The sequence below is a fragment of the Clavelina lepadiformis genome, chromosome 7 (genome assembly GCF_947623445.1).
Source record: "Clavelina lepadiformis chromosome 7, kaClaLepa1.1, whole genome shotgun sequence".
Lineage (NCBI taxonomy): Eukaryota > Metazoa > Chordata > Ascidiacea > Aplousobranchia > Clavelinidae > Clavelina > Clavelina lepadiformis.
Genome location: NC_135246.1, coordinates 19,388,262 through 19,412,503, shown reverse-complemented (window position 1 = coordinate 19,412,503; position 24,242 = coordinate 19,388,262). Strand labels below are relative to the sequence as shown.

At 41.4% G+C, this 24,242-nt stretch overlaps 1 protein-coding gene across 1 annotated transcript in view; it reads right to left on the bottom strand.

Annotated features, from left to right (window-relative positions):
* The window catches only part of LOC143466216 (uncharacterized), a 31,046-nt gene extending 11,122 nt beyond the window's left edge, over positions 1-19,924 (bottom strand). The window contains exons 1-48 of the mRNA XM_076964851.1: positions 19,709-19,924; positions 19,095-19,261; positions 18,753-18,998; positions 18,457-18,597; positions 18,186-18,354; positions 17,801-17,986; positions 17,463-17,622; positions 17,035-17,260; positions 16,551-16,764; positions 16,261-16,428; positions 15,707-15,913; positions 15,266-15,412; positions 14,814-14,956; positions 14,353-14,489; positions 14,095-14,270; positions 13,650-13,844; positions 13,095-13,216; positions 12,442-12,778; positions 12,136-12,288; positions 11,712-11,940; positions 10,985-11,239; positions 10,409-10,590; positions 10,070-10,222; positions 9,590-9,902; positions 9,387-9,491; positions 9,205-9,299; positions 8,879-9,034; positions 8,371-8,590; positions 7,983-8,116; positions 7,393-7,628; positions 6,914-7,071; positions 6,663-6,799; positions 6,305-6,552; positions 5,811-5,949; positions 5,285-5,635; positions 5,152-5,214; positions 4,860-5,085; positions 4,615-4,738; positions 4,258-4,414; positions 3,451-3,675; positions 3,066-3,278; positions 2,800-2,921; positions 2,336-2,613; positions 1,640-1,758; positions 1,304-1,489; positions 1,050-1,238; positions 570-773; positions 177-345 (exon numbers count right to left, since the gene is read on the bottom strand). Coding sequence (XP_076820966.1) covers positions 177-345; positions 570-773; positions 1,050-1,238; positions 1,304-1,489; positions 1,640-1,758; positions 2,336-2,613; positions 2,800-2,921; positions 3,066-3,278; positions 3,451-3,675; positions 4,258-4,414; positions 4,615-4,738; positions 4,860-5,085; positions 5,152-5,214; positions 5,285-5,635; positions 5,811-5,949; positions 6,305-6,552; positions 6,663-6,799; positions 6,914-7,071; positions 7,393-7,628; positions 7,983-8,116; positions 8,371-8,590; positions 8,879-9,034; positions 9,205-9,299; positions 9,387-9,491; positions 9,590-9,902; positions 10,070-10,222; positions 10,409-10,590; positions 10,985-11,239; positions 11,712-11,940; positions 12,136-12,288; positions 12,442-12,778; positions 13,095-13,216; positions 13,650-13,844; positions 14,095-14,270; positions 14,353-14,489; positions 14,814-14,956; positions 15,266-15,412; positions 15,707-15,913; positions 16,261-16,428; positions 16,551-16,764; positions 17,035-17,260; positions 17,463-17,622; positions 17,801-17,986; positions 18,186-18,354; positions 18,457-18,597; positions 18,753-18,998; positions 19,095-19,261; positions 19,709-19,844 — 8,816 coding nt within the window. The 5' untranslated portion in view covers positions 19,845-19,924. The remainder of the gene's footprint in view (positions 1-176; positions 346-569; positions 774-1,049; positions 1,239-1,303; positions 1,490-1,639; positions 1,759-2,335; positions 2,614-2,799; positions 2,922-3,065; positions 3,279-3,450; positions 3,676-4,257; positions 4,415-4,614; positions 4,739-4,859; positions 5,086-5,151; positions 5,215-5,284; positions 5,636-5,810; positions 5,950-6,304; positions 6,553-6,662; positions 6,800-6,913; positions 7,072-7,392; positions 7,629-7,982; positions 8,117-8,370; positions 8,591-8,878; positions 9,035-9,204; positions 9,300-9,386; positions 9,492-9,589; positions 9,903-10,069; positions 10,223-10,408; positions 10,591-10,984; positions 11,240-11,711; positions 11,941-12,135; positions 12,289-12,441; positions 12,779-13,094; positions 13,217-13,649; positions 13,845-14,094; positions 14,271-14,352; positions 14,490-14,813; positions 14,957-15,265; positions 15,413-15,706; positions 15,914-16,260; positions 16,429-16,550; positions 16,765-17,034; positions 17,261-17,462; positions 17,623-17,800; positions 17,987-18,185; positions 18,355-18,456; positions 18,598-18,752; positions 18,999-19,094; positions 19,262-19,708) is intronic.
* Between the last annotated feature and the right edge of the window lie 4,318 nt (positions 19,925-24,242).

Below are 24,242 nucleotides of genomic sequence, written 5' to 3'. Positions count from 1 at the left end.
ATCAACTTCATCTGTAATTATTCTCCTATTACTATAGTCGTCAATCTCTTTAACGTTCTATTTTCAAGACAAATCAAAGTAGGCAACGGGCAATAATTTCGAAGAATTGTTTAAATGAAAGAGATGTTGATAATTTTTAGCCATTATTGAATGACCAGGGATAGCAATGCACTTACTGTATATTATATTGATCCAACCATCTCCATGTTGAAGGGTTGACAAAGTCACCGTGCTCTAAACACTTAGATTGTGACATTTGCACGACCACGTGTTTCGTTTCATCTTCAGTCAAACACACGGAAGTTGATCCCAGGGTTTGTAAAATATACATGGCAACACCTGTCTCTGTTACAAGTATGTGCTTGGTATGTAACAAGCGATTGGTTGTGAAATATCAAATATTATTCATACAATATAAGCCCAAACATTAATGTTGTCACATTTCGATGCAATGAGGTACCATTGTGCTGCTCTCACAGATTCCATTCAAAGTTTAAGCTATTTCATCTGGCAGCAGAAAACCTCGGGTAATATTCTTGAACCACTCTCAGAGAAACATCGTAACTCACCGACACAGTCCGGCACGCTTGGCCTCCACTGTCCATCATTCCTGCAGGTGAAGACGGTGCTGCGCGTGGGTGAATAATTTACAGCGCACTCCACCCGGCACTTCGTACCCCAGGTGAGCACGTGATCATCGACCAATCGTTGCTCTGCACCATCAATCACACACATCACATGACCGCGGTTGACTTCGGGATTGGCGCATATCCCTGTACAAATAACAATGGTTCAGGTGGGAAAGAAAAAGGAGTTATGAGCTCTATAAAATCCATAGATACCAAAATACAGTTATAACTATGGGTAGGTTACGTAGCTTCGTGTAAGAGTACGATGTCAGGGTGCAACATGTGGAGTTCTCTCAAGTTCTCAACACAACAGCAGCGAGGTATTTGCAGGAGAGCAAAGTGTATTTTTGAATAAAACCTTCTAAATACTTTCTACCTGGACTTAATAATCTCCTCACAATATCAATTAAAGTGACCTACTGTTACAAGTTGGTGGTTCGTTGTTCCATTCCCCTGACTCCGTGCACTCAACCATGTCGCTGCCGACCAATAGGAATCCATCGAGACAGGAAAAAGAACACTGCTCTCCCATTGTGATGTGTTCGGTGAAGCACGACGTGATTGGTGATGCTTGACCATTATATAGTTGTGGCAGCGCGGGACACCTCCCTTAAAAATGATCCATTACCGTGACAAACCAGCATCACAATGCACAGTGTGATGTCACAACTCACGTTTACAAGTAGGCGTCGGTGACGACCACAGCCCACTCCCATTGCACAATGTTGTTACGGCGCCATCTAGTGCGTACTTATCCATACAAGAGAAGGTGCACGTGGCCCCATCACCCATCTGGGTCATGGTGCACTCTATCGGGTGGATTGCCCCGTTAGGGGGTGCTCCAAGCGAAGGACACTTTTCTAAGACATAAAATGACTCCAGTGATCAATTTAACTTAGCATTTGCAAGCAGGTGTTAAAGCCATCTAGGTTAGGTGCAAGAAATTGACAAATGCATTTAGTCGAGTCCTGATCTACTGCAATAGCATGGACATAAAAGCAGAGGATTACTCAAGCAAAATCCCAGAGAGCCATCCCACGTTCCATCGTGGCGACAGGTGACAGAGGGAGTTCCCCTCAAGATAAATCCTGATTCGCAGACAATCTCACATTTCGATCCCACTTTATTCCTGTGATGTCATAGAACAATATGTGACGTCACCATAATGACATAATAAAAAAGATTGCCGTTCGTGTAAGTTAAGACAGCTAAGTGCAACAAGTCAACCTAGTGGGCAATAGTATGTGGTAAATGTCTTAACACAGGATGACCAATTATTGAGTGATCAAGAGCTACAGTAGTGGAAGCCTGGTCAAAATGATCGGCCGGCGAAGTGGTTACAACCATTGCAAAATGTATTTGATTATTTAGGCACTTTACCCATGAAATACACCTATCCAATTGTTCTGGCTTATCAAAGCTTTAAGAAAGTGAGGAACAACGTCGATGTGTGGAAAATAAAAGAAAAGTGGTGACAAGAAGAAATGTTATCAAATATTTATTGGTGTGTGATTGACACTTCATGGAGCGTAACCCGCATATTAAGCGCTGGATAATTTCCCATAACGAGAAATTACAAATATTTTAACATGAACTGTTCTTCCAGTTAAATAAGCTGAGTGGTTCCTCAGAATAATTTAACGAAAACAACTTAATAGTGTCACGTACACTGCCTATGATGTCTATGCAAATGTTTCATGTCTTACTTCTCCGATGCGCACTTGGACGGGAGCAAGGTGCTTCGATTGGCTGCCACCATCACCAGCGGAGGGCAGTAGAAATCACAAGTCGGGATCAGCAGTTCATAATCGTCGAGGCCATAGACATCAAAATCAGAATCGAGCAGTCGTTGCGTAGGGATCCATTTCCCACTGTGGCAAGTGACATTTGACCACTCGCCACGAGCAAAATACTTCTCGTTGCACTCAAACGCGCATGATGTACCTGCCACTTGTGGGCGCTCCACACATGAGAGAGGACGGACCTGCCGAACATGTTATAAGATGTCAATGAAAGTAACAAAACTTTGTGGAAAAAATATTCCTGCCAATAAAAAAGCATTCTAATGAATCAAAAGCATTCCTGTCAATCAAGCAGAAAAATCATAACAATGCAAAATGTTAAAAAGCAAAGAGTTAAAATAAAACAGGCAAATTATAGAAGTTCTCACGAAGCCGTTCTTTGGATAGCTGAGTGGAGGGCAAAGCGGGCCGCAATCTGGCTCCGATGCGGACCACTTGCCATCCGATGAACAGGAGAGGTGGACCACCGTCTCATAACCGTCATCATTTTCTGTGATGTCATAAATGGTGATTGTTACAATGCTATTACGGGTTTTATTTGTAGAAAGAAATGATGAAACACAAAGCAACACAAATTTTTCAAAAAAAAGTCTGTAATAACTCGTTTTAGAAAAACATTTCAGTGTAACTGCACCACTTTGCTTATTGCTGCAGTATCCTTCATTATCCACGGCAGCTGTCATGACACTGGAGTTGGACTGCGTGTTGCATAACGCTGAGACACTGCGAATGGCATAACCATCGTGGCACTGATAGCTACAGATGCTCCCTTCAGTCAACTCCGTGGTCAGACAATCTTGGTTTAAAACTTCGGCGTTTTCAGCAGAACTCAACACCGGACATACTCCTGCAGTTGTTTAATTGACAAATGATATTGTTTTGTAAGAGAATTGTCACAAAATAAATTGTGATGTAAGCATTAACAGCAATTACAAACTAAGCATCCTGCCGAAGCGGATGGGACATTATCACATAACAAAATGATTGACAGTTTCATTACAACCATAACAAGGTCTCACGTTTACACGTTGGTTGACGAGCATTCCACTTCCTGCTTCGCAGACAACTCAAGATCGACGGACCGTCCACCAGCCCCCACCCGCGGTTGCACTCAAACGAGCAGGTGCCGTCCTGGATGACACCCGTGTGGTGGGAGGAGTCTTCATCATCGCTGTCGACGTTCTCCACGCACGACGGAGGGAAGATGCGACCGTGTGCCGGAGCTGGGAGTCTCAGACATAGAGCTGTGATGAAACAATAGAGCATTGTGATCTAATAGAAAACGGAAGTAAAAGATAATCAAGTTTAAATGGATGAGGCAATCAGGTGTTTGTGATGCAATAAGTCAGGGGTGGGCAACCTTTTTGAACCCGAGAGCCGCTTTGGTTGTTAAATTTTTACTGACGAGCCAAGTCATAAGAACTTATGACGTCATAAATAGTTTATGTCGTTTAATTGTTCCATATCTGCATTCCTCAGTCGAAAAATATCATTAAATTTGGATAATTAACAACTTGTCATCAATGCTGGTCTAAATAAGGAAAAGAAAAAGAGAGAAACGTTCATAAACGGTACTCTTGGTAGTCTTTGCAATTTTATTGAAATTTTACGATTCGACTAGAAGAGCCACAAAAAACATGCCGGAGAGCCGCAGTTTGCCCACCCCTGCAATAAGTCATACTCACTAGCACAAAGTCATGAAGCAAAGTTCAAATTAAATTTTAGGCCTAAACTATAAACATTTGTTTGCAACAAATCTCAAGATTTCATCAATTTACAGATTTGGAGCAAATATGCGAAAGTAGCGAATATTTGAAACCACCAACCAGTGCACAGTGGGGTCGCACCACTCCACAGCCCATTCTGTTGACACGTGGCCTGCGTTGACCCACCAGTAAGTTTGTAACCGACCACGCAATCAAACTGGCACTTTGTTCCGACGTGAATGCCCATCTCATTGCCAGAGCATGCGTATGGATGGACCTGTGCTTGCATTCGACAAAGTTTACTTATTACACTGTTAAGATGTCTATAGTTTAGCGTTAGATACGAGCATTTAAACAAAAGAAATCTTTCTGATCGGTTCCTGCTCATTCAATGAGTTAACTTCACAAGCAGAAGCCGAGAACAATGCCTCAAGGTGTAGAGCCACTAAAGCAGCAGACAAACAAGTTTAAACTCACACTCCCATACGCCGGTGAGCGCAGAGGCGAACAGATCCCATGATTTAATCTCATCGAGCACACAGTGACTGGTGGCGATTGCGTCAGCGGCGTGTAACCATCTGGGTTGAAATGCCTGGCATACCTACAGCAAAATCTCTTCAAAATGGTCTTGATGTTTTGATAATGAACAACGTGGTGGACAATCATTGTCTACCAGGATAAGCCTGTAGCCTACAACACTGCTGAGGTGAAATAGCACGTACCAGTGCACTTCATCGTGTTTTAAGTCGATCGACTCAGTGTTCATCAACCAGACATTGGTCGATGAAGCGTGACCATAATCAAGAAAGAAATTTGAAGCAGCGAGTCTCAAAAACCACGGCCGACCTGAAACGGCATCACATGACCACTTGTTGTTTGTGACATCATCGCAAGCCGTGGTTCGCAACTTCTCGCCGACTTCGAGATTTTCAACGGATAAACAGCGACCTGCCACAGGCACAAGAATATCAATCATCTGCGTGAATTCTAAGTTCAACTTGACCTGTTCTGCACCTGTCCCAGCGTTCTTTATCAGCCAGTTGTTGTACCAAGACCATTTATGAAGAAGATTCTGTTCTGTGATGTGATAAGCGATACGTTATGATGTAACAAACGCGCAGCACATGGCATCACAATCCAGACTCACCAGTCTGACATTGTGAGTAATCCTTTTTATTGACAGCATCCAGATCGTCGCCGTCGGCAACCAGGCAAATATGAGGTTTAAGATTTGATTTCGATGTTCTACGAAGAAACACAGCAAACTGCTCCTCCCTCTCACAGGTCATGGCCTGGCCTGTCCACGTGGCAGAATCGTTGCACTGGCGTGTCCTGGAGGAGCCGGCTGCGAGGCCGAAGCCAGATTCACATTCCACTGAGCATCGAGATCCGGAAACAAACTCTGACGAGGATGAACCGATGACGTTACATTCCATCACTGAGTTGTCTGTTGCCGGCAGTGGATGGCATTTGGAACGACAAACCGCTCCGAGGTCGTCTTCAAACAAAATTTTAACTCGAACTCAAACAAATTTAAAATTATTCCTCACAGTTTATAAGAAAAACTTAGCAATAAAATAATTTGATAGAAATTCATGTTCAATTCTTGCTGATTTGCATTGAAAAAACAGTAACCAAACAAAGCTGGCATCCTTCTAAACCAAAGAACTAACCAGTAACAGAGTTGGTCCACACACCATCAGAACCACACTCCCTGGTGTCGTTACCAAAGACCGCATAACCATCGTCACATTTCACCTTGCAAGAGAAACCTGCTGTGCTTGACTGAGTGGTGCACAGCACAGGACTTATCTGTAAAAAAACACCAAGTTGCTGTGGAATTTACGACTACCACATGTTAGCCACTGATTAACTCAGATAAAGTGGGATAAACACAGAATCAGAATATTGCGAAGGTTGACGTTTCTGTAGAAAACACAATCCACAAAAGTCCACAATCACGCAGGAATTCATTATTAATAATCAGATGCTGTGCTCTGGAATGGGTGCTACTCACTTACTTACAGTAATTGAGAAGAAGAAATTAATAAAATAACATTTAGATAAAACAAATGTTACGTAAAAAAATGCATCATAATACCACATACAATGTGTCATAAAAGACATCATAAAGTCAAAAATGAACACAAAATATCTCTCTCATCACCTTTCCGTTCGGGGGATCTTCCTGGGCACTGCAGACCCTTACACACGAGGGCGCTCTATCTGACCAGGTCCCGTTTTGAAAACATGTTCGGGTGACCTCCGAACTGGCATCCAGTGCGATGGATATGCGGTATCCTTCCACGCACGTATACAAACACACCGTGCCAGAAATGACGTCACTGTCCTCGCTTGCGCACTCTTGTGGTGAAACAAGCGCATTGGAAGGCACAGGGAGTGTTTCGCATCGCTCTGTGATCGGTTGACAACTTAAACACGTTATGTTGGTGAAAAACTTACGCTGCGACCCTGAATTACACTGAAACATGTTTTGCACACAGAGGTAGCCAACAAGTACGCACTCGCACAGAGAACAGTGACGCCAGACCATCTTCCATCCCACTGACACACACGCTGAGAATCTCCTATTAGCTCATAATCTTCGTCACACGTGAAGTCACATGTGGATCCCTCTGTGAGCGAGCTTTCATTGCAAGCTCTGTATGATGAGGACAACAAGATTACTCGTGAAGATTTGGAACCACACAAATAAAGTGACGTAATAAAGAGTAGAACACAATCCAGTTTCCCGATCTAAACAAATGTTTCTTACGAAATTGCCCCATGTTCAGGAGATGCAAGATTAGGACAAACTTGAAGACATTCAAACTCCAGAGTTGACCAAGTACCTTCACGTAAGCACTCAGACGTTGTCGATGAATCTGAGGGCAATGTGTAACCAGACCCACATTCAAGCGTGCAGTTTTGTCCCTAAGTTTAACAAGAGTTTTCAAAGGTATTTACTTATTGCTGGAATGCTTCCTGTTCAATTTAAACCTTTGCATGATAATAAGTCAACGATAATATTTCTCTAACATATGCACCAGCCCTGCTAATATGTATCGTTTGATGTGAGTATAAAGAAGATTTTAAATGGTTTCATTTTTTTATTGAAACATATCGCCACCAAAATAAATAGAAATAATCTGTCAAATATTAATAAAGAAACAATCGTCGCAAAGATTTTCTTAAAATACCAGATTATACTAAACTATTTAAAATGTGTATAACGTATGCACTATATTAATTTACCTCTTGCGACCACGTTTCCGCACACATCGAAGGCTCCATCACGCCGCCTAGTGGCACAACAGACGAGAGTGGGGGACACTGGACAACGGAGGACTGTACGGCGCATAGCGTGACGTTCGTTACGCTTGGTTGGCTTTCATTTAAGGCCACCCACGAGACACCGAGTTCGCTCGAATTCTTTTGAGAATCGGTGAAGAAACTTGAATGGAGCAGCCTCACTCCGTCGCTGCTGTTACCTTCGTCATCGGAAAATGTAAGGTCAAAGTTTATGGCGAAGCTTACACCGGGAACTTTTGCATTTTTGTGTCGTAAACAAGAAGAATCAACTGAAGTTGATTTGTTAAAGAGTGGATATGTTTGAACGAACCCACTTTAACGAAATTAAAATAGTTCTAGATTAACTAACGCACGCACGATTAAGCCAGGATGACTAAACCAACATCTGTAACTTTAATCGTAGGTTGGTCATTCTGAGTTTATTCAACCTGGGATGAATAAAACCCTCAGATAATCCATCCAAGCGTCAAACTTTCTAATGTTAGCGGTCTCATGTTTCACGCCGCATCTAAGAAGCACCACAAGCACCATACCGGTCAACACAGATCCAGCGACCCACATAAACTCATCATCGGATCTGAGATTGATCCGATGAGGATGGTCGGCAACATCCGAGCATCTCCACTGCTGGAGCTGGTCGAGAACGTTGCACTCCTCCAGCTTCAGGCTGCAACGAACAGGAGGAGGATGAGCTTGGAGCTGGGCCAACTGTGATGCATTGTCTAATACAACTCCAATATATAAAACTTTGGAAGACTTTCAACTTCTACCAAGAGCTTTTAGGTGGTATGCTGATCATTATGTTACGGTTTACAACCCTTCTTGAATTTTATGTAAAGTTTTAGATGACAACTTCTTTATTGTTGACAGGTCTGCATCATCTGTATGGTCAAAATTCCTCAGCCAATCAGGATTGTTTACCTCGATCCATGCTTGCGATCGGATGAGGAAAGACAAAACCCGCTTCGAATGTGTCGGATGAGCGAAGAACTCTCCCAGGACCAGAGCAAATCATTCTGGTTCGACGGGCTGCAACTGGCCAACATCACTTTGGCATCGATGTTCACTTTCCCATTGTGGCTGATGCAGATAGAATCACCCGACGATTGCAGCGAGCTTTGGATTTTGAAGTGGGCCTTATCTGAGGAATTGTTTTCGCAAGCATAAAGTTATCACGGTAAAATGACACATTAAGAACCCCAGCATAAATTAAGCAGAACAATACTAGAGGCATGCAACGTTTTAGGTCATGGGTGACCAAACGACGGCCCGAACCACATGGTTAATTTTATCCGGCCCACCTCACTGTGCCGTGAATGAGCTCATTGTATTGCAAACTATTGAACAAAGCATTCCAGTCAGTTCTTATGCTTATCTGGCCCTTTTCAAAGAAAAGTTTGGTGACGCCTGATTTAGGTGAAGAACGCACCAACACAATATGGAAGAGTGTCACTCCAAGTGCCGTCTACGTTACAGAGCAATCGATTGTTTCCATGAGATATCGTCTGCTGCGCTTCACACTCGATGATGCAATACTCTCCTTCCACTTTACCAGAGCATTGAGTACTGATGTCTGGGCACAACCCTGCAAAGACACAAAAAATGATTGACAGAAACTAGGCGCTCAACACAGCCATCTTTTATTTCCAACATGTCTTTGCAGCGCACAATTTCAGGCAAAGAGTTATCATCTGCGCGAAGTCTTAGAATGATCTGAAAACTTCTTTGACTGGAAATCCATCAACACCTACTTACGCTTGCACAAGGGCGGGGAAGGCCAGGTATAGCTGTTGGCGGCGCAGTGAATCGTATCGCCGGATGGAATCTTGTATCCAGAACTGCAGCCGTAACTGAAGAAACAACAAAACAAATGAACAAAGTTCCAACTTATCACATGGAAGTGAGTGCACTGTGAATGAAAGATGTTGGTGACTAACACAGCACAAAGTCGTTGAGTGTCTGCAGGCGTGGTGCAATTTTCAACGCGTAACAATCTTCCGACGTACTGACTGTGGGACGGCGGTGTTCCACAGGATGAGTCGCTGCATTAAAAGCTCAATATTGCAACAAGCTCGATTATTATAAAAAAAACTACCAACAAAACCGGTTCTAGTTTTAAAGCGAGAGCAGCCAAACCCACCTGTAAGTGGTTGAGGCTTGCGGAATGTAGCAGGTCGGTAGAGAATGATCAAACGATCCATTCGACAAACAAGTACGCGTCATCGACGTATTTCCCACAGTGTACATTGGATTGCAACTGTAACTACATTCATCATCGCTTACAACTTGAGAGGCGAGAATGTCGTCGTCATAGAGACAGTTGCCGGGGGTTGCATAGACAGTCTGGTTGGCAAGCGTGTGGGTTGAAGGAGCAGGATGGGGGCAGACACGGATGCAGGTGGGTGAAGTGGAGGACCAGGCCCCATTCAGACCGCATATGGAGTGTGGTACACCTGTGTGGTACAAAATTGAGAGAAGTAAGCTGGACTATGTTGAAAACTTCAGGTAAAGATCTAATCACATCTGATGTTGTAATATTCGTCTTTGCACGACTAAACCTAAGCAACGACTCATCACCGCTCAAACTGTGTGTACTTGCGAAGCAGAGATCAAAGCACACCTATCATTTGGTTGGGTTCGTCACAAGTGAAGTTGCAGACATCTCCAAATGTAGCGAGACCATTTTCACAATTTGACGAGAAATTCACAGATGATTGAACAGACATCCCTGGACATGGCTGAGTGCACTCCAGTGGAAATGTATTTACAGTGTCTGTCAAAGAATAAAGTATTGATATCTGAGCAATACAGGTAACACATACTGGTACAGTGGTCCCTATTGTATGTTTGCAATTAAAAGACAAAAACTTGAATTTAATAGAAATCTCATTACAGAAGAAAAATAAACGAAACAACCAAACGAAAGCATATTTTGCATGAGTTCTTTAATGGACCATACCATTATAATCCCATTCTGTTTGGTCATTGCAAGTGGCCGATATGCCGGTTGTTAGAATGTGGCGCAATATGTACCCGGTGGAGCAGGTCACAATGCATGTGGTGTTGATACTCACAACATTTCCATCGCTACATGAAGACGGGGTGACAGTGGCATGCTCAGGGATTACAAGAGGTGCACACCTGTGTGCCACAAAAACAGTTCGCATCGCTGTTTGCTAAGATAAAACATACAAGCACTGTATCCTAGCATGACGTATATGTACATTGTACAGCGATTGTATGCAGGCATACCAGCTTGTCACGAACGCATGGCACATGCACGACAATAAAAAATCCTAAAGTAAGATAAAAACAACCAAATTTGGAGTTTATTATGATAAAGTATCCAAGTGATGCATATACTAACACTGGGTATGACAAACAAAGCCCTACTCCAAAACTATGAAATCCTTAACATGTTAAAAGTGAATTCTACATGTCAGACGGTTTAAGACTTGTATTTTTGTCGTTCAACGAAAGTGTTAGGATGTGGCCAAGTTACGCATGGGTGAGCCTCTATTATGACATCACGCACCTGTCAGTGTGCAGAGAGCATGGAGCCACGGCATGCGAGTTGTTGGTGGCATCGACTCCGAGCCACAGCTCCTTCTCGTTGATAATGTGGCCCACCGGGTGGCGATAAGCAGCCGCCTGGTTGGAGTTTGAATCTCCGAGGTGGACGTGGAGTGGGTGGTGGGTGAGGTGGAGGAGATGTGGATCTGTTGGGGAACAACTCCACTGCTGGGAAAGATCAGATGTGGAGCAATTCCTCAGGAGGAGAGGAGTCAACCTGTGGAAGAGGAGACAAGTTCAACACAAAATTTACACCATTGTTGTGTTGAGGGACTGAAGCAGTCTCTTAAATTTTTCCAATGATCTTTCAAAATTTATACTTCCGCGGCAACAGTACAAAAATAGCAGGTAATCTTTTAAAGTCGTTGTCGCTCTAACTTTTTCAGCGGTCGCCAAAGTTAAACTTGAAAAAAGCTGCACATGACGTCAATCAAGTTATCACAAACTTATGAGTCTTTCAAATCCAGAAAAACACTGGATTTTAGTTCACATTTTAAGTTGTATTTGGGCACGATCTGCTGTGGTTATTATTGCAATTATATTATAATATGCGATGTCTTACAGTTATTAATCTATTCGGGTTCATGATAGACCAACTGCTGTGTTGCCCTGACACTGACCACGTATCATAATAGTTGCAAAATTTTGCACATCACCAACAATAGCAATAAAAACCATCATATTCTGACCTTTTTGCGTTTTTGTCCAAAACTGCCAGGCAATATCGAGACTGGACGTGCTTGAGTTGATGAGCACTCGACCATGTCCACAGAGCATTGGTTGAATTTAAACATGTCGAGATGCTGTCTCGCTTCAGGACACGAAGATAATCGAGATGATTTTCGGCCAATGACGTGTTAACCTCGAGACAAACTGGATTTGATGAGTCTTTTATTTTTATGACGAACTGTGTTTCCTCTGCAGAAAAAAAGATGCGATTTCGAGTGAATACTCTAATTTATTCTTACAATTTCAATTTCTACCAAGTGGAAACTAAAGTCTACGTTTGAAAGCTTCTTAAAAGTGTGAGTTTTTATTTTTATTTTTTCTTCAAAGTGGAAGTGTCTTTGTGGCACTAAAGATGTGAAAAAAACAAACAAATGATGGAGTGACCTTGACATTGAAATCCATCCATGGACCACTCCCCATCAGACTGGCACGTGGCAACCGGACTTCCTTGCACACCAAAACCCGTGGAGCATCTAAGTTCACATCTTGATCCTTCCACCTTTCTACTGCTGCTGCAGTTGGATGGTTGCAATGTACCTGAGGAGACAGAGTGATCCTCCACATCAGGACACAATGTTTAGGGCACAGCAAATTAAGGAATAAATTCGTGCAAAAGCAAAACAGCACTGATACCAGTTTTTATGTAACGTATGATAAATACATTTCACGACCAAATGACATCTCTCGTACCATTGCTCGGAATGGAAAGTTGCTCACACACTGACACACACGAGGGCAGTGTTCCGTTAAATGTCCCATTCGCTCTGCATGTTCTTGAAATTGTTCCGCTGGGTCCAGGATCAGCGAGGAGCGTGGTGTCTCCACTTCCTGGAGTGACGGACGCAAGGACGCGATGTTCCTCGTCGCCGCATGAATATGTGCACTGGTCTCCCTCCCACAACTCGTCAGAGTCACATGACACATTACCACCACCAGGGGGAGCATTAACATCATAACATCCTTGTTCGCAGGAAAAATTTCCGAACGACCAACTCCCATTGGTGAGGCAAGTTAACGACGTTAAAGTCTGAGACAAGATGAACACTCAATGAACAAGTCACGCAATCCACAACAATTGCGACGCGGAAGTAATATTTCACAATTATTAAATATCACACAATCTCACTAAGTTATTGCGTAATAAGCCTTCAAAATAAGTCATGCTTTCTACGACTGACAGAGGAGTGGCTGAACTAGTAAGCTGTGACTGCCCAAGTCAGCATGATGCCTTTACGATGAACGTCACGCGAATCATGATGAAGAAGCAGTTATTTCATGAAGCAGGTTATGGAGATAACCACAATAGCTGTAGTAGAAGCTGTGACAGTATGTGTGGAAGCTACCTTTGCCTTGTAAGGTTGTTCACAGCTGAGATTGCAGCTTGCACCGATGGAGCTGTCGTCAGCGGAACAAGATGATGGAAAAAGAATTCCATTTTCCACCGCATCCAACTGAGGACATCGCACTGTAAAAAGCAGGAGCAATTATGTTGTCTGGTCTTATTGCCAGCTTTCCTTCATGACACCTTTCCATTTTGGTTTCTAAACGTAACAGTTGTCTAACTGGAGAAATGAATTAAAATCTGTTGAGTGTAAAGTTGCAATCAGTTCAACGAAGAAAATATTTCTTATCCGAGTTTGATTCGTTTTGTACCGACTAATACTTTTTCCTCAAAACAGAAATACTTGGAGGTTAAGACAATGAGGTAAATACACGTAGTCACGCAGTGCTTTTAAAAGGTGGTTTTGGGGATCAAAACACTTTCATAAATTTCTTTAATGGTTTGTCAAAATTTTTACTTCTGTAACTACAGCAGAAAATTAGTAGTTAGTCTTTAAAGGCCATGGTCACCTAAAACTTCTTAGCGGTCGCCAAACTTCAAATAAAACGCTGCTCACATGTACAAGCCGCTGGTGAGGTGCTCCAGTTGCCAGTTGAGAGACAGATCAAAACGGCTTCTCCTTCCAAATGATAATTACTTAGCGGACAGTCAAATTTACAGACTTTTCCTTCATCCTGTAGCCCTGACTGACATTCCGCTGTTACTGTTCCGTTGCCGCTAGGGGGCGATAATGGTTGACAAGCAGTCTCACCTGAAATTAATCGCTCTCTTAATGCACGGCGTCATGATGATGGAACAAGATGGCGGTTATATATACAAATTCACCGTATTAGTAAAATTATTCTTTTTTGACGAAGATTATTGGGCGTAAAAAGAGATGAATATGTGTGGAAGCATTAATTATGATAGGCTCCTTCAAAGAGTACCACTATCATATACCCATCTATGTACAACAAACATAATTCAAACAATGACACATCCAGTGCAATATAAACACCAACATGTTGGGTATGTCCCATTCCATCGACCATTACTGCAGCTTCTGTTTCCTTCTCCAACGAGTTTACGATTCTCCGCACAGGAGAAGGAGCAAGTCGTCTCATTGACGATAGTTTGATTTTCGGCACACGCTGTCGGAGAGATGTTTGTGAAGGAAGGAACACGGAGTCGTGGACAGCTACATAGATATCATATTTTACAGCTTAGAATTTTTCATATCCTGATATTATTATAACATCCGCTATATAACCTTGACTGACCTTGAGTTGGAAAAGGTGCTATAAAGCGATTGCTGTCCACTTGAGGTCACTGCATACCACGTTAATGCATCACTTTCCTCAACCAACATGATCTTGCCAATTGAAGCATAGCCATAACCAAGCTGTAGGTTTGTGTTCTGGTTAAACAAAAATTCATGCTTTATCACATCACTATTGCATCACAAACGCATCACTAAATTTGAAAAATTGTTCTAGCAGATTAAAAGATCTTGAAATCTTACATAATCAAAAAATGCTCTTGTTTTGATGTCTATTCCCATGACACCTTAATCTAAGCTAAATTATTAAGACGACAGAGATTATTACTGAGACGACAACGACTTGTACGGCATCAGAATTTTTATCCTCAGACCGAGGAAAGTCTTTACACGGCTTTATCACGGCAATGATTCCTCACCGCTTGATTCCTGCTCAGAGAGCTTGTCTGTGCACATACTCACATGCAGTGTGACGTCTCCATTGTCGGTCCAGTCCCATTTTTGCCGCTCATCATCGTCAGAGCAGTCCTGTAGAGTGAGATAGGAGCCTACTTCTGTGTGCTCCACTTCAATACATTTCCTCAATGCCACATTCCGTATAAGACCTGGAACGATTGTCAACTTAATTTCCGTTTTAATTCAAGTTTTGCAAAAACAATTTCTGCTAAGCACACACAATTGGATGGTAGGCCGTGAAAATCCTACTGGAACTTCATTACAAAATACGTAGAACCCCAGACACGCTAATTATCCATTCATGATTACAGCAAGAGTGCCCACCCAGATCCCTTCAGGCTGCATGTTGATGCTTACTAACGTCTACCACTCCACATGCTTTGATTTGGCACCAGCATAGGCACATGAGGCAAGGAATGAAATTTAGGCGAATAACGAAAGCTAACGATGAGCTGAACCTTGGCTGAGAATAGTCCATCGTTGGAGTCGATTGTTGAACGAGCATTTCTTGATCTGCTTCTTCTCGACAAATCCCGTCACCGTATTGATATCCAGACACACGTCTCGATCGGCCGTGGTTTGTCGAATCAGGAACTGGTTCTCGGCTGCAATAAACGACAAGTGGAAGGTTATTTAGTTATTAACTTAGTGGGTATTATTATTGTTATATAATTATTATTATTATCATATGGTTAGGTTTATTAATAGAATTATTAACTAAGGTAATAAACTGGATATAAGTTATTACCGGTAGGTTAATAACTAGGCATATTAAGTAAACGTAATTGCACATGTGAAGTTTTTTATATTTGAAGATTCATTAAAACTAAAACCCACGGCAACTTAGGTCTCAATAAGTCAAAGACCGTATAACGAGTGAAGAAACGAAAAAATCTCACCGACGCATTCAGGGGGATCCCCAGACCAGGTACCATCAGTTAGACAGGTTCGACTTTCGTCGCCTTCCAATCCATAATCACTGTCACAGATGTACTGGCACTCAGACCCCTGAAAAAGTTGAGTGGCCGAACAGTTGTTGGGGGTCAACGAACCGTGTGAGGGCGGGGTAAGTGAAGGGCAACGCTTCAAGCATTCTCCGAGGTGATCTTGGGAGAAACAAGAACTGAATTACTGCGCAAATTTATGATGAAAACTCCAGTGGAGTCAGAGGCAGCTTAGAGTCAAATGTCTCAATCTTCAAACATAACAGTAATGTAATATACATTGTGAGATGAGAAGCGTTTCCGCTGATTGGGTTCAGTGGCCGTGCTAATCATCATCATGCCGTGCATGTTCTATTCCTTATGACTTTGCTTGTTTGCTCGGGGAGTTATTATTTACGTCATCTCGATATAATGGTTAGCATTTTATCTCTCGTCCCCCACAAGCATCGATAAAAAAATAAACGATACGGTACAATCTAAAATAAATGACACCACATCAGTCTGTCTACCTGTCCATTTCCCAGTGGCCAGACACTGAACCTGCATTGGTCCACGCAGCTCGAATCCATCGTCGCAGTCGAGAGTGCATCTTGTGTCCTGGAGAAGCGGATTAGCCCCGTAGCAAGAATCAGGTGATAGGACCCCGTTCAACACCTTTGCATGCGAGCGGCATGTCCCTGGTGAACAAGTTGTAAGGGTCACTTTAAAAAAGAGTTTTCAAGCGCTAATCTACAGACATATCAAAAAGATAACAGGCTTAGTTTCTTTAGCACATTTTACAATGTTGGTCAAATCTTACTTATACAAGCGTCAGGAATTTGGCTCCAAGATCCATTACTGAGGCACATAACAGCGTCTACTTCGTTGGATGGTTCAAAGCCGTCGGGGCAAAATAATTCGCACTTTTGACCCTCAGCGAGCTCTGATTTTCTTTTAACATCAGTGCAATATGCTGGGGAAGCCCCCATGAGCCTTGGGAGCTTCAGAGAAGGACACAGCTTGGAGCAGTAAGTCTGGGTCAAAATTCACGAATATTCATGACACAGCAATCGTATTTTCCTTGAAAGTCAACAAAGTATGTAGAATGGAGGACAAAGGGCTTCACACTACCTTAATGCAATTATCTGTATCACACAATAAACTGGTTGCTATGAAGTCTGAACAATAAGCACTAACTATGCACCTGAAATGTGAGTAAAAACGTTATAATACAACAAGACAGGTCAACTTGCTTCATGCATGATACCATACCCTAATTCTTTCCTCTCATCTGATTTACTTGCCTCCTCTCCGGTCCATATCCCACCAGTCGTGCATAACCTCTGTGTGCTTCCTTCCAACCTGTATCCTTCACTACACCAGGCAACACAGATGATTCCTTCCATGACCACCGCACGTCGTCCCGCAATCACAGAATTTTCTGCACAAATCGAGGGAAAGATTTCACCACTCGCTGGCGCTAGCAGAGGAAAGCATCCCTGTCGACAGGTCGGGGCGGGAAAGTTCCATCTAAAACGGATCAATAAAGCAGTAAGATGATGTTTGCATAGAAACAACTGAAACAGCAGCTGCATACTGTGAAAGACTTACAATGGCTGACAATGCATTGCAGTCTAAGCAACATATTAACAATAAAAATGAAGTGTGTTCGAAGCTTTCCTTCATTAAATGTTAACTACTTTCAAACATTCCAACTAAATCTCAGCTTGACCTTCCGTCCATATCACAGAGTAAAGTGGGACTTCCAGCCAATGCGTATCCTTCCCGACATGAAAAACTGCAAACTGTCCCAGCTGGTTGCAGGTGGTCTGTGGAGCAGGAAGTTGGCCAGATGTTTCCGCTATCGGGGATGCTCAGTGAAGCACATGTCCCTGTCAACATCGTAAACTTGTGTGATTTACGGACATGAGTGGGTTAAGCCCTAACCCACTTATCATTTATCTGAGCTGTCATTAACTCAGTGAAAACTTAAATTCTTAAATCTGGGTTAAAAAACATTCAAATTTAAGAAAAGCTTTGATAAATTTCACTCAATAAACTGCAGCTCACTCCTGCAAACTGGAGGAGTCCCACTCCAAGCTCCTGCTCCAGTGCAGACGCGAGAGGCGTCCCCATCGAGCACGAAACCGGAAGCGCAGTGATGGAAGCAGTGAGTGCCGGCGAGAGACACCTTGTCGGAACATGACCTTGGTTGAACTTCTATGCCAAATGCTTTTCCCAGCGGCTGGCACTGAACTGCGTGATGGATATTTTAAACAAACTCGCGTTTACTTTTTCAGGTTATTGACAATCGTAAAAGTATTATTTTATGCAAAGGAGTAGCAGGAGGGGTTTTACTTCATTCACCAACTGATACAGGAGTTGTTTCTTAAAATAACTTAATCTGCAGATAAAAATATCAGGTGGCTTAAAACAAATGAGAGAAGTTTTCGACCTTTGCATAACGGTGGCGAATGACTCCAGTGCCCAGTGGACATGCACGTAATCTTGCCCTCTCCAATCAGTGTGTGGTTGACAACACAAAAAAAGAAGCAGGTGTCTCCCAATTTGGAATTATTCGCCACCAAACAAGTCAACGGAGAAATAAAACCATAATCAATTGTCTGAAAAAAAAACATACCCATACCTTGAGTACTTGTTCACGAGAACTAATGAGATTATAACTAGATAACTGATGATAAATACCCTCAAAAAAATAGTGCTACCTGCAACGTAGGGCATGTTATTTTGTCATCATTTATTTCGGGTCGTGTTATTCCACTTAATTCCACATGTGATAAATCGTATCGACTATCGGATAAGAAAGTCTCAAATGTGTCAAAAGATCTTCCTTGAAGCTTTGGGTCCTGTTTGACAATTACACAAACTCATATCGAGCACAACGCTCATTTTGCCAAGACATTATTTTTTGAATTTGACAAAACCAAAGGTAACAAGATTTATTAAGACAAAGTTAATGAATAAAACACAATATCTGACAGGAATGTTCACAACGACATACAGAGGTAATTTCCAGCGAATCCAGATCCACAACCATTTTGTTGTCTTTCGCAAAAAACATCACCAACTTGTCTTTGAAGTCCTCTACCTCTTTGGAGCTGTTGATCATTTGACTGAGCTCAATTTTAAAAGAAACTTCAACACCTCGATTGGATGCTCCAACCAAACGAGCAAATTGATCTTCTTGAAATTTCATCACGGAAACAGAGTCGACCTCATCAGCCACTTGCATTAGTGCGACCTTCAACTAACACGCATGGTCAATCAAGCATATCCTGAGCGTAATTTGATTGAGAAGAAAAACAAAATAAACAGAGGTGCGAAAAAATTAGATCAAACTAACTTGATATTCCACCATCTCTTTGGTATGTTTGGTTTGATCATTTTCAGGAATTTTTAAGATTGAGCTCCATTCAATTTGCTCATCTTCAACCTTTGTGATTCTAATTCTTGCGAAGAGATTGCTTCGTAGATGAGGACTGTCATCGGTATGGAAGTACAGAAAAAGACCTTGAAATGAAAAATATGAAATAATGCAAGACTGCTTAATGCAAAACATAAACTGCGCCTAAGTAGGGCTACTTCTAATTTTGTCTTGTTTATATTATATAAATATTTCAACAGAAGAATGTGCTATTCAGGTTAAGTAGTTAAGCAATAAAAAGGGTTCAAGAAAGTAAAGTTTGATTATAAAGCATACATGAACTATAGTCTATCAACAGACTACAAAGTCAGTACTAGCAGACTGGGATTAAGTCTAGAGAACAAAATAAGATTAGAATTAAGCTAAGTAGTACTATAGCATAACTTTCAACTCGATTGAGTTAATAACTGAATTTGCAAATACAAATTTTTGGTCAGACGTACGCTATGTTTAAAACTATAAACACTGTCAGATACGACTTCTATTTACATACAAGTTTATGACCTAGAAGTAGATGAATCCATCATACCTACCTATAGTTAAGGAACACGCCACCAAGGAGGATGAAACAACAGCAGCCGAAATACACAAAAGTCTTTTTCGATATCTTCGAAAACTCTTGTTCATGACAAGCAACTGAGAGCTTCCAGATGTAGAAGCCATGTTCATCACTGTAAATGAAACATAAACACTAGGCTGTCAATTACAGGCTTACAAACCTACAGGCTTGGCTATAAGCCTAAAAATCATTTCACTGTAACAAGAAAACTATCGTTTACACCAAATCAAAATTGGGTTCGTTTGATTCATAAGCACCCATAGTGAAAAGTGTGGCATCTGCAAGCACACCAGATTGCAGAGATTTGCATAGGTGCAATCAATTCTGTTTTCCACGAGCTATAGTGGTGCACTTAAGGTGCATTATTTTGCACTTAATGGCTGGGATGGCGCATTTCAGTTTTAATAAATTTTGAAAGTAAGTTAGTCAAACTGCACACATTACTATGTAATTGCGCACAGGAAAGTACGACAGTTTACGACGAGAAATCGTGCAAAAATCATGCAAAAATGCAAATTTTGGTGTAATTGGATGCACTATAGACTCAAATTTTTATTTATTCATTATAAATTGGTGTTCAAACAACACCGGAAGACAAGCGATCTTTCCAAAAAAAGAAAAGGAGATTTCTCCGTTTTCTATTGTAAAAGGCCGTACCTTGCTTACCACAAACACTGGATAGGCTTGGGCCACAAGTCGGAGTGCACTGCGGCTGCTTCCTTGCACACCAGAACTTTGCGTCTGCACCCTCGAGATCTCATTTATTTTTAATTTTTGCCTTAAATGTGGGGGATAAAAAATTTTGCTGACACAGGTGGTGGCAAACATAATAGCAACAGAGCAATAACGATGATAATTACCTCAAATATGTCAGGCAAATGCGGCAAGGCCTCAAAGGCAAAAACGTGCATTATGACGGTGTAAAGTGAAAAAATAGAATTAAAATTTCAGCAAAAACTGCCTTACTTTGCAGTCAGGCGTGCAGCTGCCACATTTTCCACTATGGGTAACTGGCAGCAGGTACAATTGACGATGCCTATAGTGGTAAACTACAATAGTGTTGGACTGCTACTGCTGCAAGGCTATATAAAGATAGATAAATCACACGTCCACCAAACCTACTGTATATTTAACTAATCTAAACTAGACCAACATAAATTACGAAACTGAATTTGGCCAAGCCTTTAACCTGGCGGTACCACACCATATTACATCAACCCTGTTAAGAAACGAGAAGTCTAACCTAGCCTAGCTGTTATGAATAAAGCAATTTATCAGAGTTGTAAGTTAGGTACCAAAAATGGAAAGATTTTTTGTATAGCTACACACTTATTCCCAGAAATCAAACTCATAAAATTAATTTAAGAAAACCTACCTGGTTCTCATCGACTAGGTCGAGCCTGGTCTTAATTTTTGAATCCAACTGAGATCAGACGAACTATTCCGCGCGTTTCTTCAGGGAAATTTCCCAAACTTTTTTTGATTTCTATGAGCTTGGTTTCCAAGTTGCTTGTGACATAAGTTTAGGGGCATGACTATTTCAAACTTCTTGCATACAAACACTATTTGAAGAAACTGCATGAAGTGAAAGACAAACGTAATACGTTTACATCGTTTGTAAATCATTGCTTGTAATGAATTTTTTCTTTTGTTTTGCGATAGTAAATACATACTCGCTTTTATACTGGTTGATCATTTTGACCCATAGCAAACTACTAAGCCATGATCATGCTATAACCTTGTTAAAAATATTGAGCTATGGAATAATGCATTGTTTGGCATTAGATTAGTTAAATGTTGACATTAAATTTTCAACTTAACTTATTTAAGTAACTTTGTGGTAAAGCCAGCTCCAACAATTCAATATTTACAAAGTTTAAGCCGTCCAAAGACTTTTTTGCATTTACTTACAAGATAAAAATAAACGATGTCTTATCATAATATCTAGACACACGTTTGCAATCCTGCTAGTCGCGCGATGTCGCTGTCAAGCTTTACTCCGTCAAGGCGAAAAAAGTGAACCACAAAGTTTGTTCATTACCACCCGCAAGGCATTAGAGCCGACCAGGTTCAAACCACTTGAATTACAAACACAGTCACCAGGAAATGATATCCCAGCATGCCATTAAGTCACGTTAATTTAGGTTGAAGATACCTTTCATGAAAACTTTCTCAAATGGTTCCCACGTCCCTTGGGCGCCAAGAAAAACTCTGTAAAATCCGTATTTGAACTCGATCAAGCAGGTTAGTCTTAACTGGATTGAAGAATGATGAGTAATCCAAGTGTTCTAGATACTACGCTGTTATTTCGATTTCAATTGTAAGTTGTTTGTTACGTTTTTTACAACTGTGACGTTTTATTGCCCTTTGAGCTTTTTTATCATTATTTAAAATAAAATGTTTTTTTAACCTCTGTGCATATGACCTACGTATGGAGAAAATTAACGTTTCTTATGCATGTTTCAAAGCAAGAAATTGCCTCAAAGTTTCATAGTTTTTGAGTTGATTGTTGATTGATTTGATATTTTCCAAACCTTTTACTTTAATTAATAACATCATAATAAAGTTATTAATGAACCGATTGGGCACTTAATAAAAATTGATTATTCATGGTTGGGTCAACACTTCAGCTTCGACGACAATCGTTGCGTTTCACCGCTGGCACCTCACAATACAGGGAAGCCCTAACACATGATGTAAGTCGTGAGAAGCAAAAGAATTTACGTTCATCGACCAACCCCAGGCTTCTGTTGATGCCCCAGAGCGTCTAAGCCTGTCGACGGCGCCAGATTTAAGCAAACAACTCAGAAACTTGGCTATTTAAAACGACCGAGCGCTTGTACTCTACTTGTTTAGCAAATAGAACTTTTCTTGTTCGACATCGAGACGTTGAGATCATTTTTCTTCAACCTTGAAACTTAATCTTTGTTTGTGACGTGTGTCCTGATTCTTCAGCAAATGATCTTGTTGCCTTTGGTAAGAATTTGAGAAAATATTTCAATGTTATTAAACTTCTGCCGCGTAAACAGGACATAAAATTAATCCCGAATTGAATAACCGCGCACGCCTGATCGAATCCGAACGATTAACTTCCACGATTTTGATCGTGACGTCACAGATGCGCCAAAGCGACGTGTTTCTGTTCAAGGGAGCAAGTGCAGTTTGTTGTTGACGGTAAACATGGTTAACTCATTCTCTTTAAAGATCTCTGGTTTAAGGTTCAAGGTTAAGATGAAGAATTTCAATAAAACTTTGTGTGGAATCAGGTCCTTTCTTTATGTCTTACGTCAATTTTGAATTTTAATCGTTGATCACAAACTTACGAGATTTCTGCTGCAATCTGATCTCAAAAACCTTGAGTAACCTAAAACTTTTTAACCTTTCTATCGATAAGTTCACTTCGAAGCTTATATAAGTAGCACAATGAAACTGTGTTTTACAGACGCAACCGTTCTCATTTCGGGTCATTCGTTTTTTTGTATTATATGATTTAATTGTTTAAGGGCGGTTTTTGCAAACTATCTTTCCGAAATTTCCCAGATTGCTTTTTCTTAAAAGCAAAGTTTGTCTTTTTCCATTGTTTGAAATCATTCTATGGAACCTGCCCTCGTACGTGACAAGCTCCATAAACGTTGCCCGTTAAAAAACGATCGTTTCCGGGCGCGTAAATGCACTGTCCCCGGCAAACTAAACATTATTAATTGTTTCCCTGATCGTACAACTCGTTTACAAATTCAGATAATGCCATTGTTGTGGAAAGCTTCTGCAGATATATTGTGGACTTTATTTCGTATCATTGTTTGTGTCCTTTGTTGGAAGACTAAATCGCTTTTGTGCGTAACCATACCCCGGCAGTTCCACAGCTTGTCCTGATAGGTTGGGTCTTGGTGTCAGCTTCTTCGCTGAATTACTGTTTCTCTCGAAGTTGTTGTTTTTCTCCCGTCGTCCACAACATTCCTCGATTCAGGTCCCGAGCATCATCTTTGTTTGTCCACTGAAAGAAATTTGTGCGATGCCGGTTCAAGCCCTGCTCCGTGTTCAAGTGTACAGAAGCGATGGAATTCGATTAATCAAAAATTCCCTGTCGCAACTTTATTGTGATGTAATAATTCCCAGGTCTGATGTTGGATCGTCGCCAAATCGTCACGTGCCCGCGATATTTTAAACTTCCAATTAAAGTATCAATGGCGTCTGGTTGTCCACCTCGTCGCGGATAGATTGAGATATTTGCCACAGAATTTCGATGAAAATTGGACGACGTCCGCACCAAAAGTGGCTTCGGTCACGTTCCAGTGTTTGTTTCCCCATAATCATCCGCGATTCCCAGCAATCGACGGCATTGTGATGCAACAATTGATCGTATTTTCTCAAACCGGTCTTGGAGTATTTCGCCACCGCCTGCCCATGACTGGAGAGAGATTTTATTTCTTTCCCTCCCCACACACAACTAGATATTCCAGAATTTATTCCACAGACGCTTGGTCAAATCGTTGCGCCACCTCGTGAAA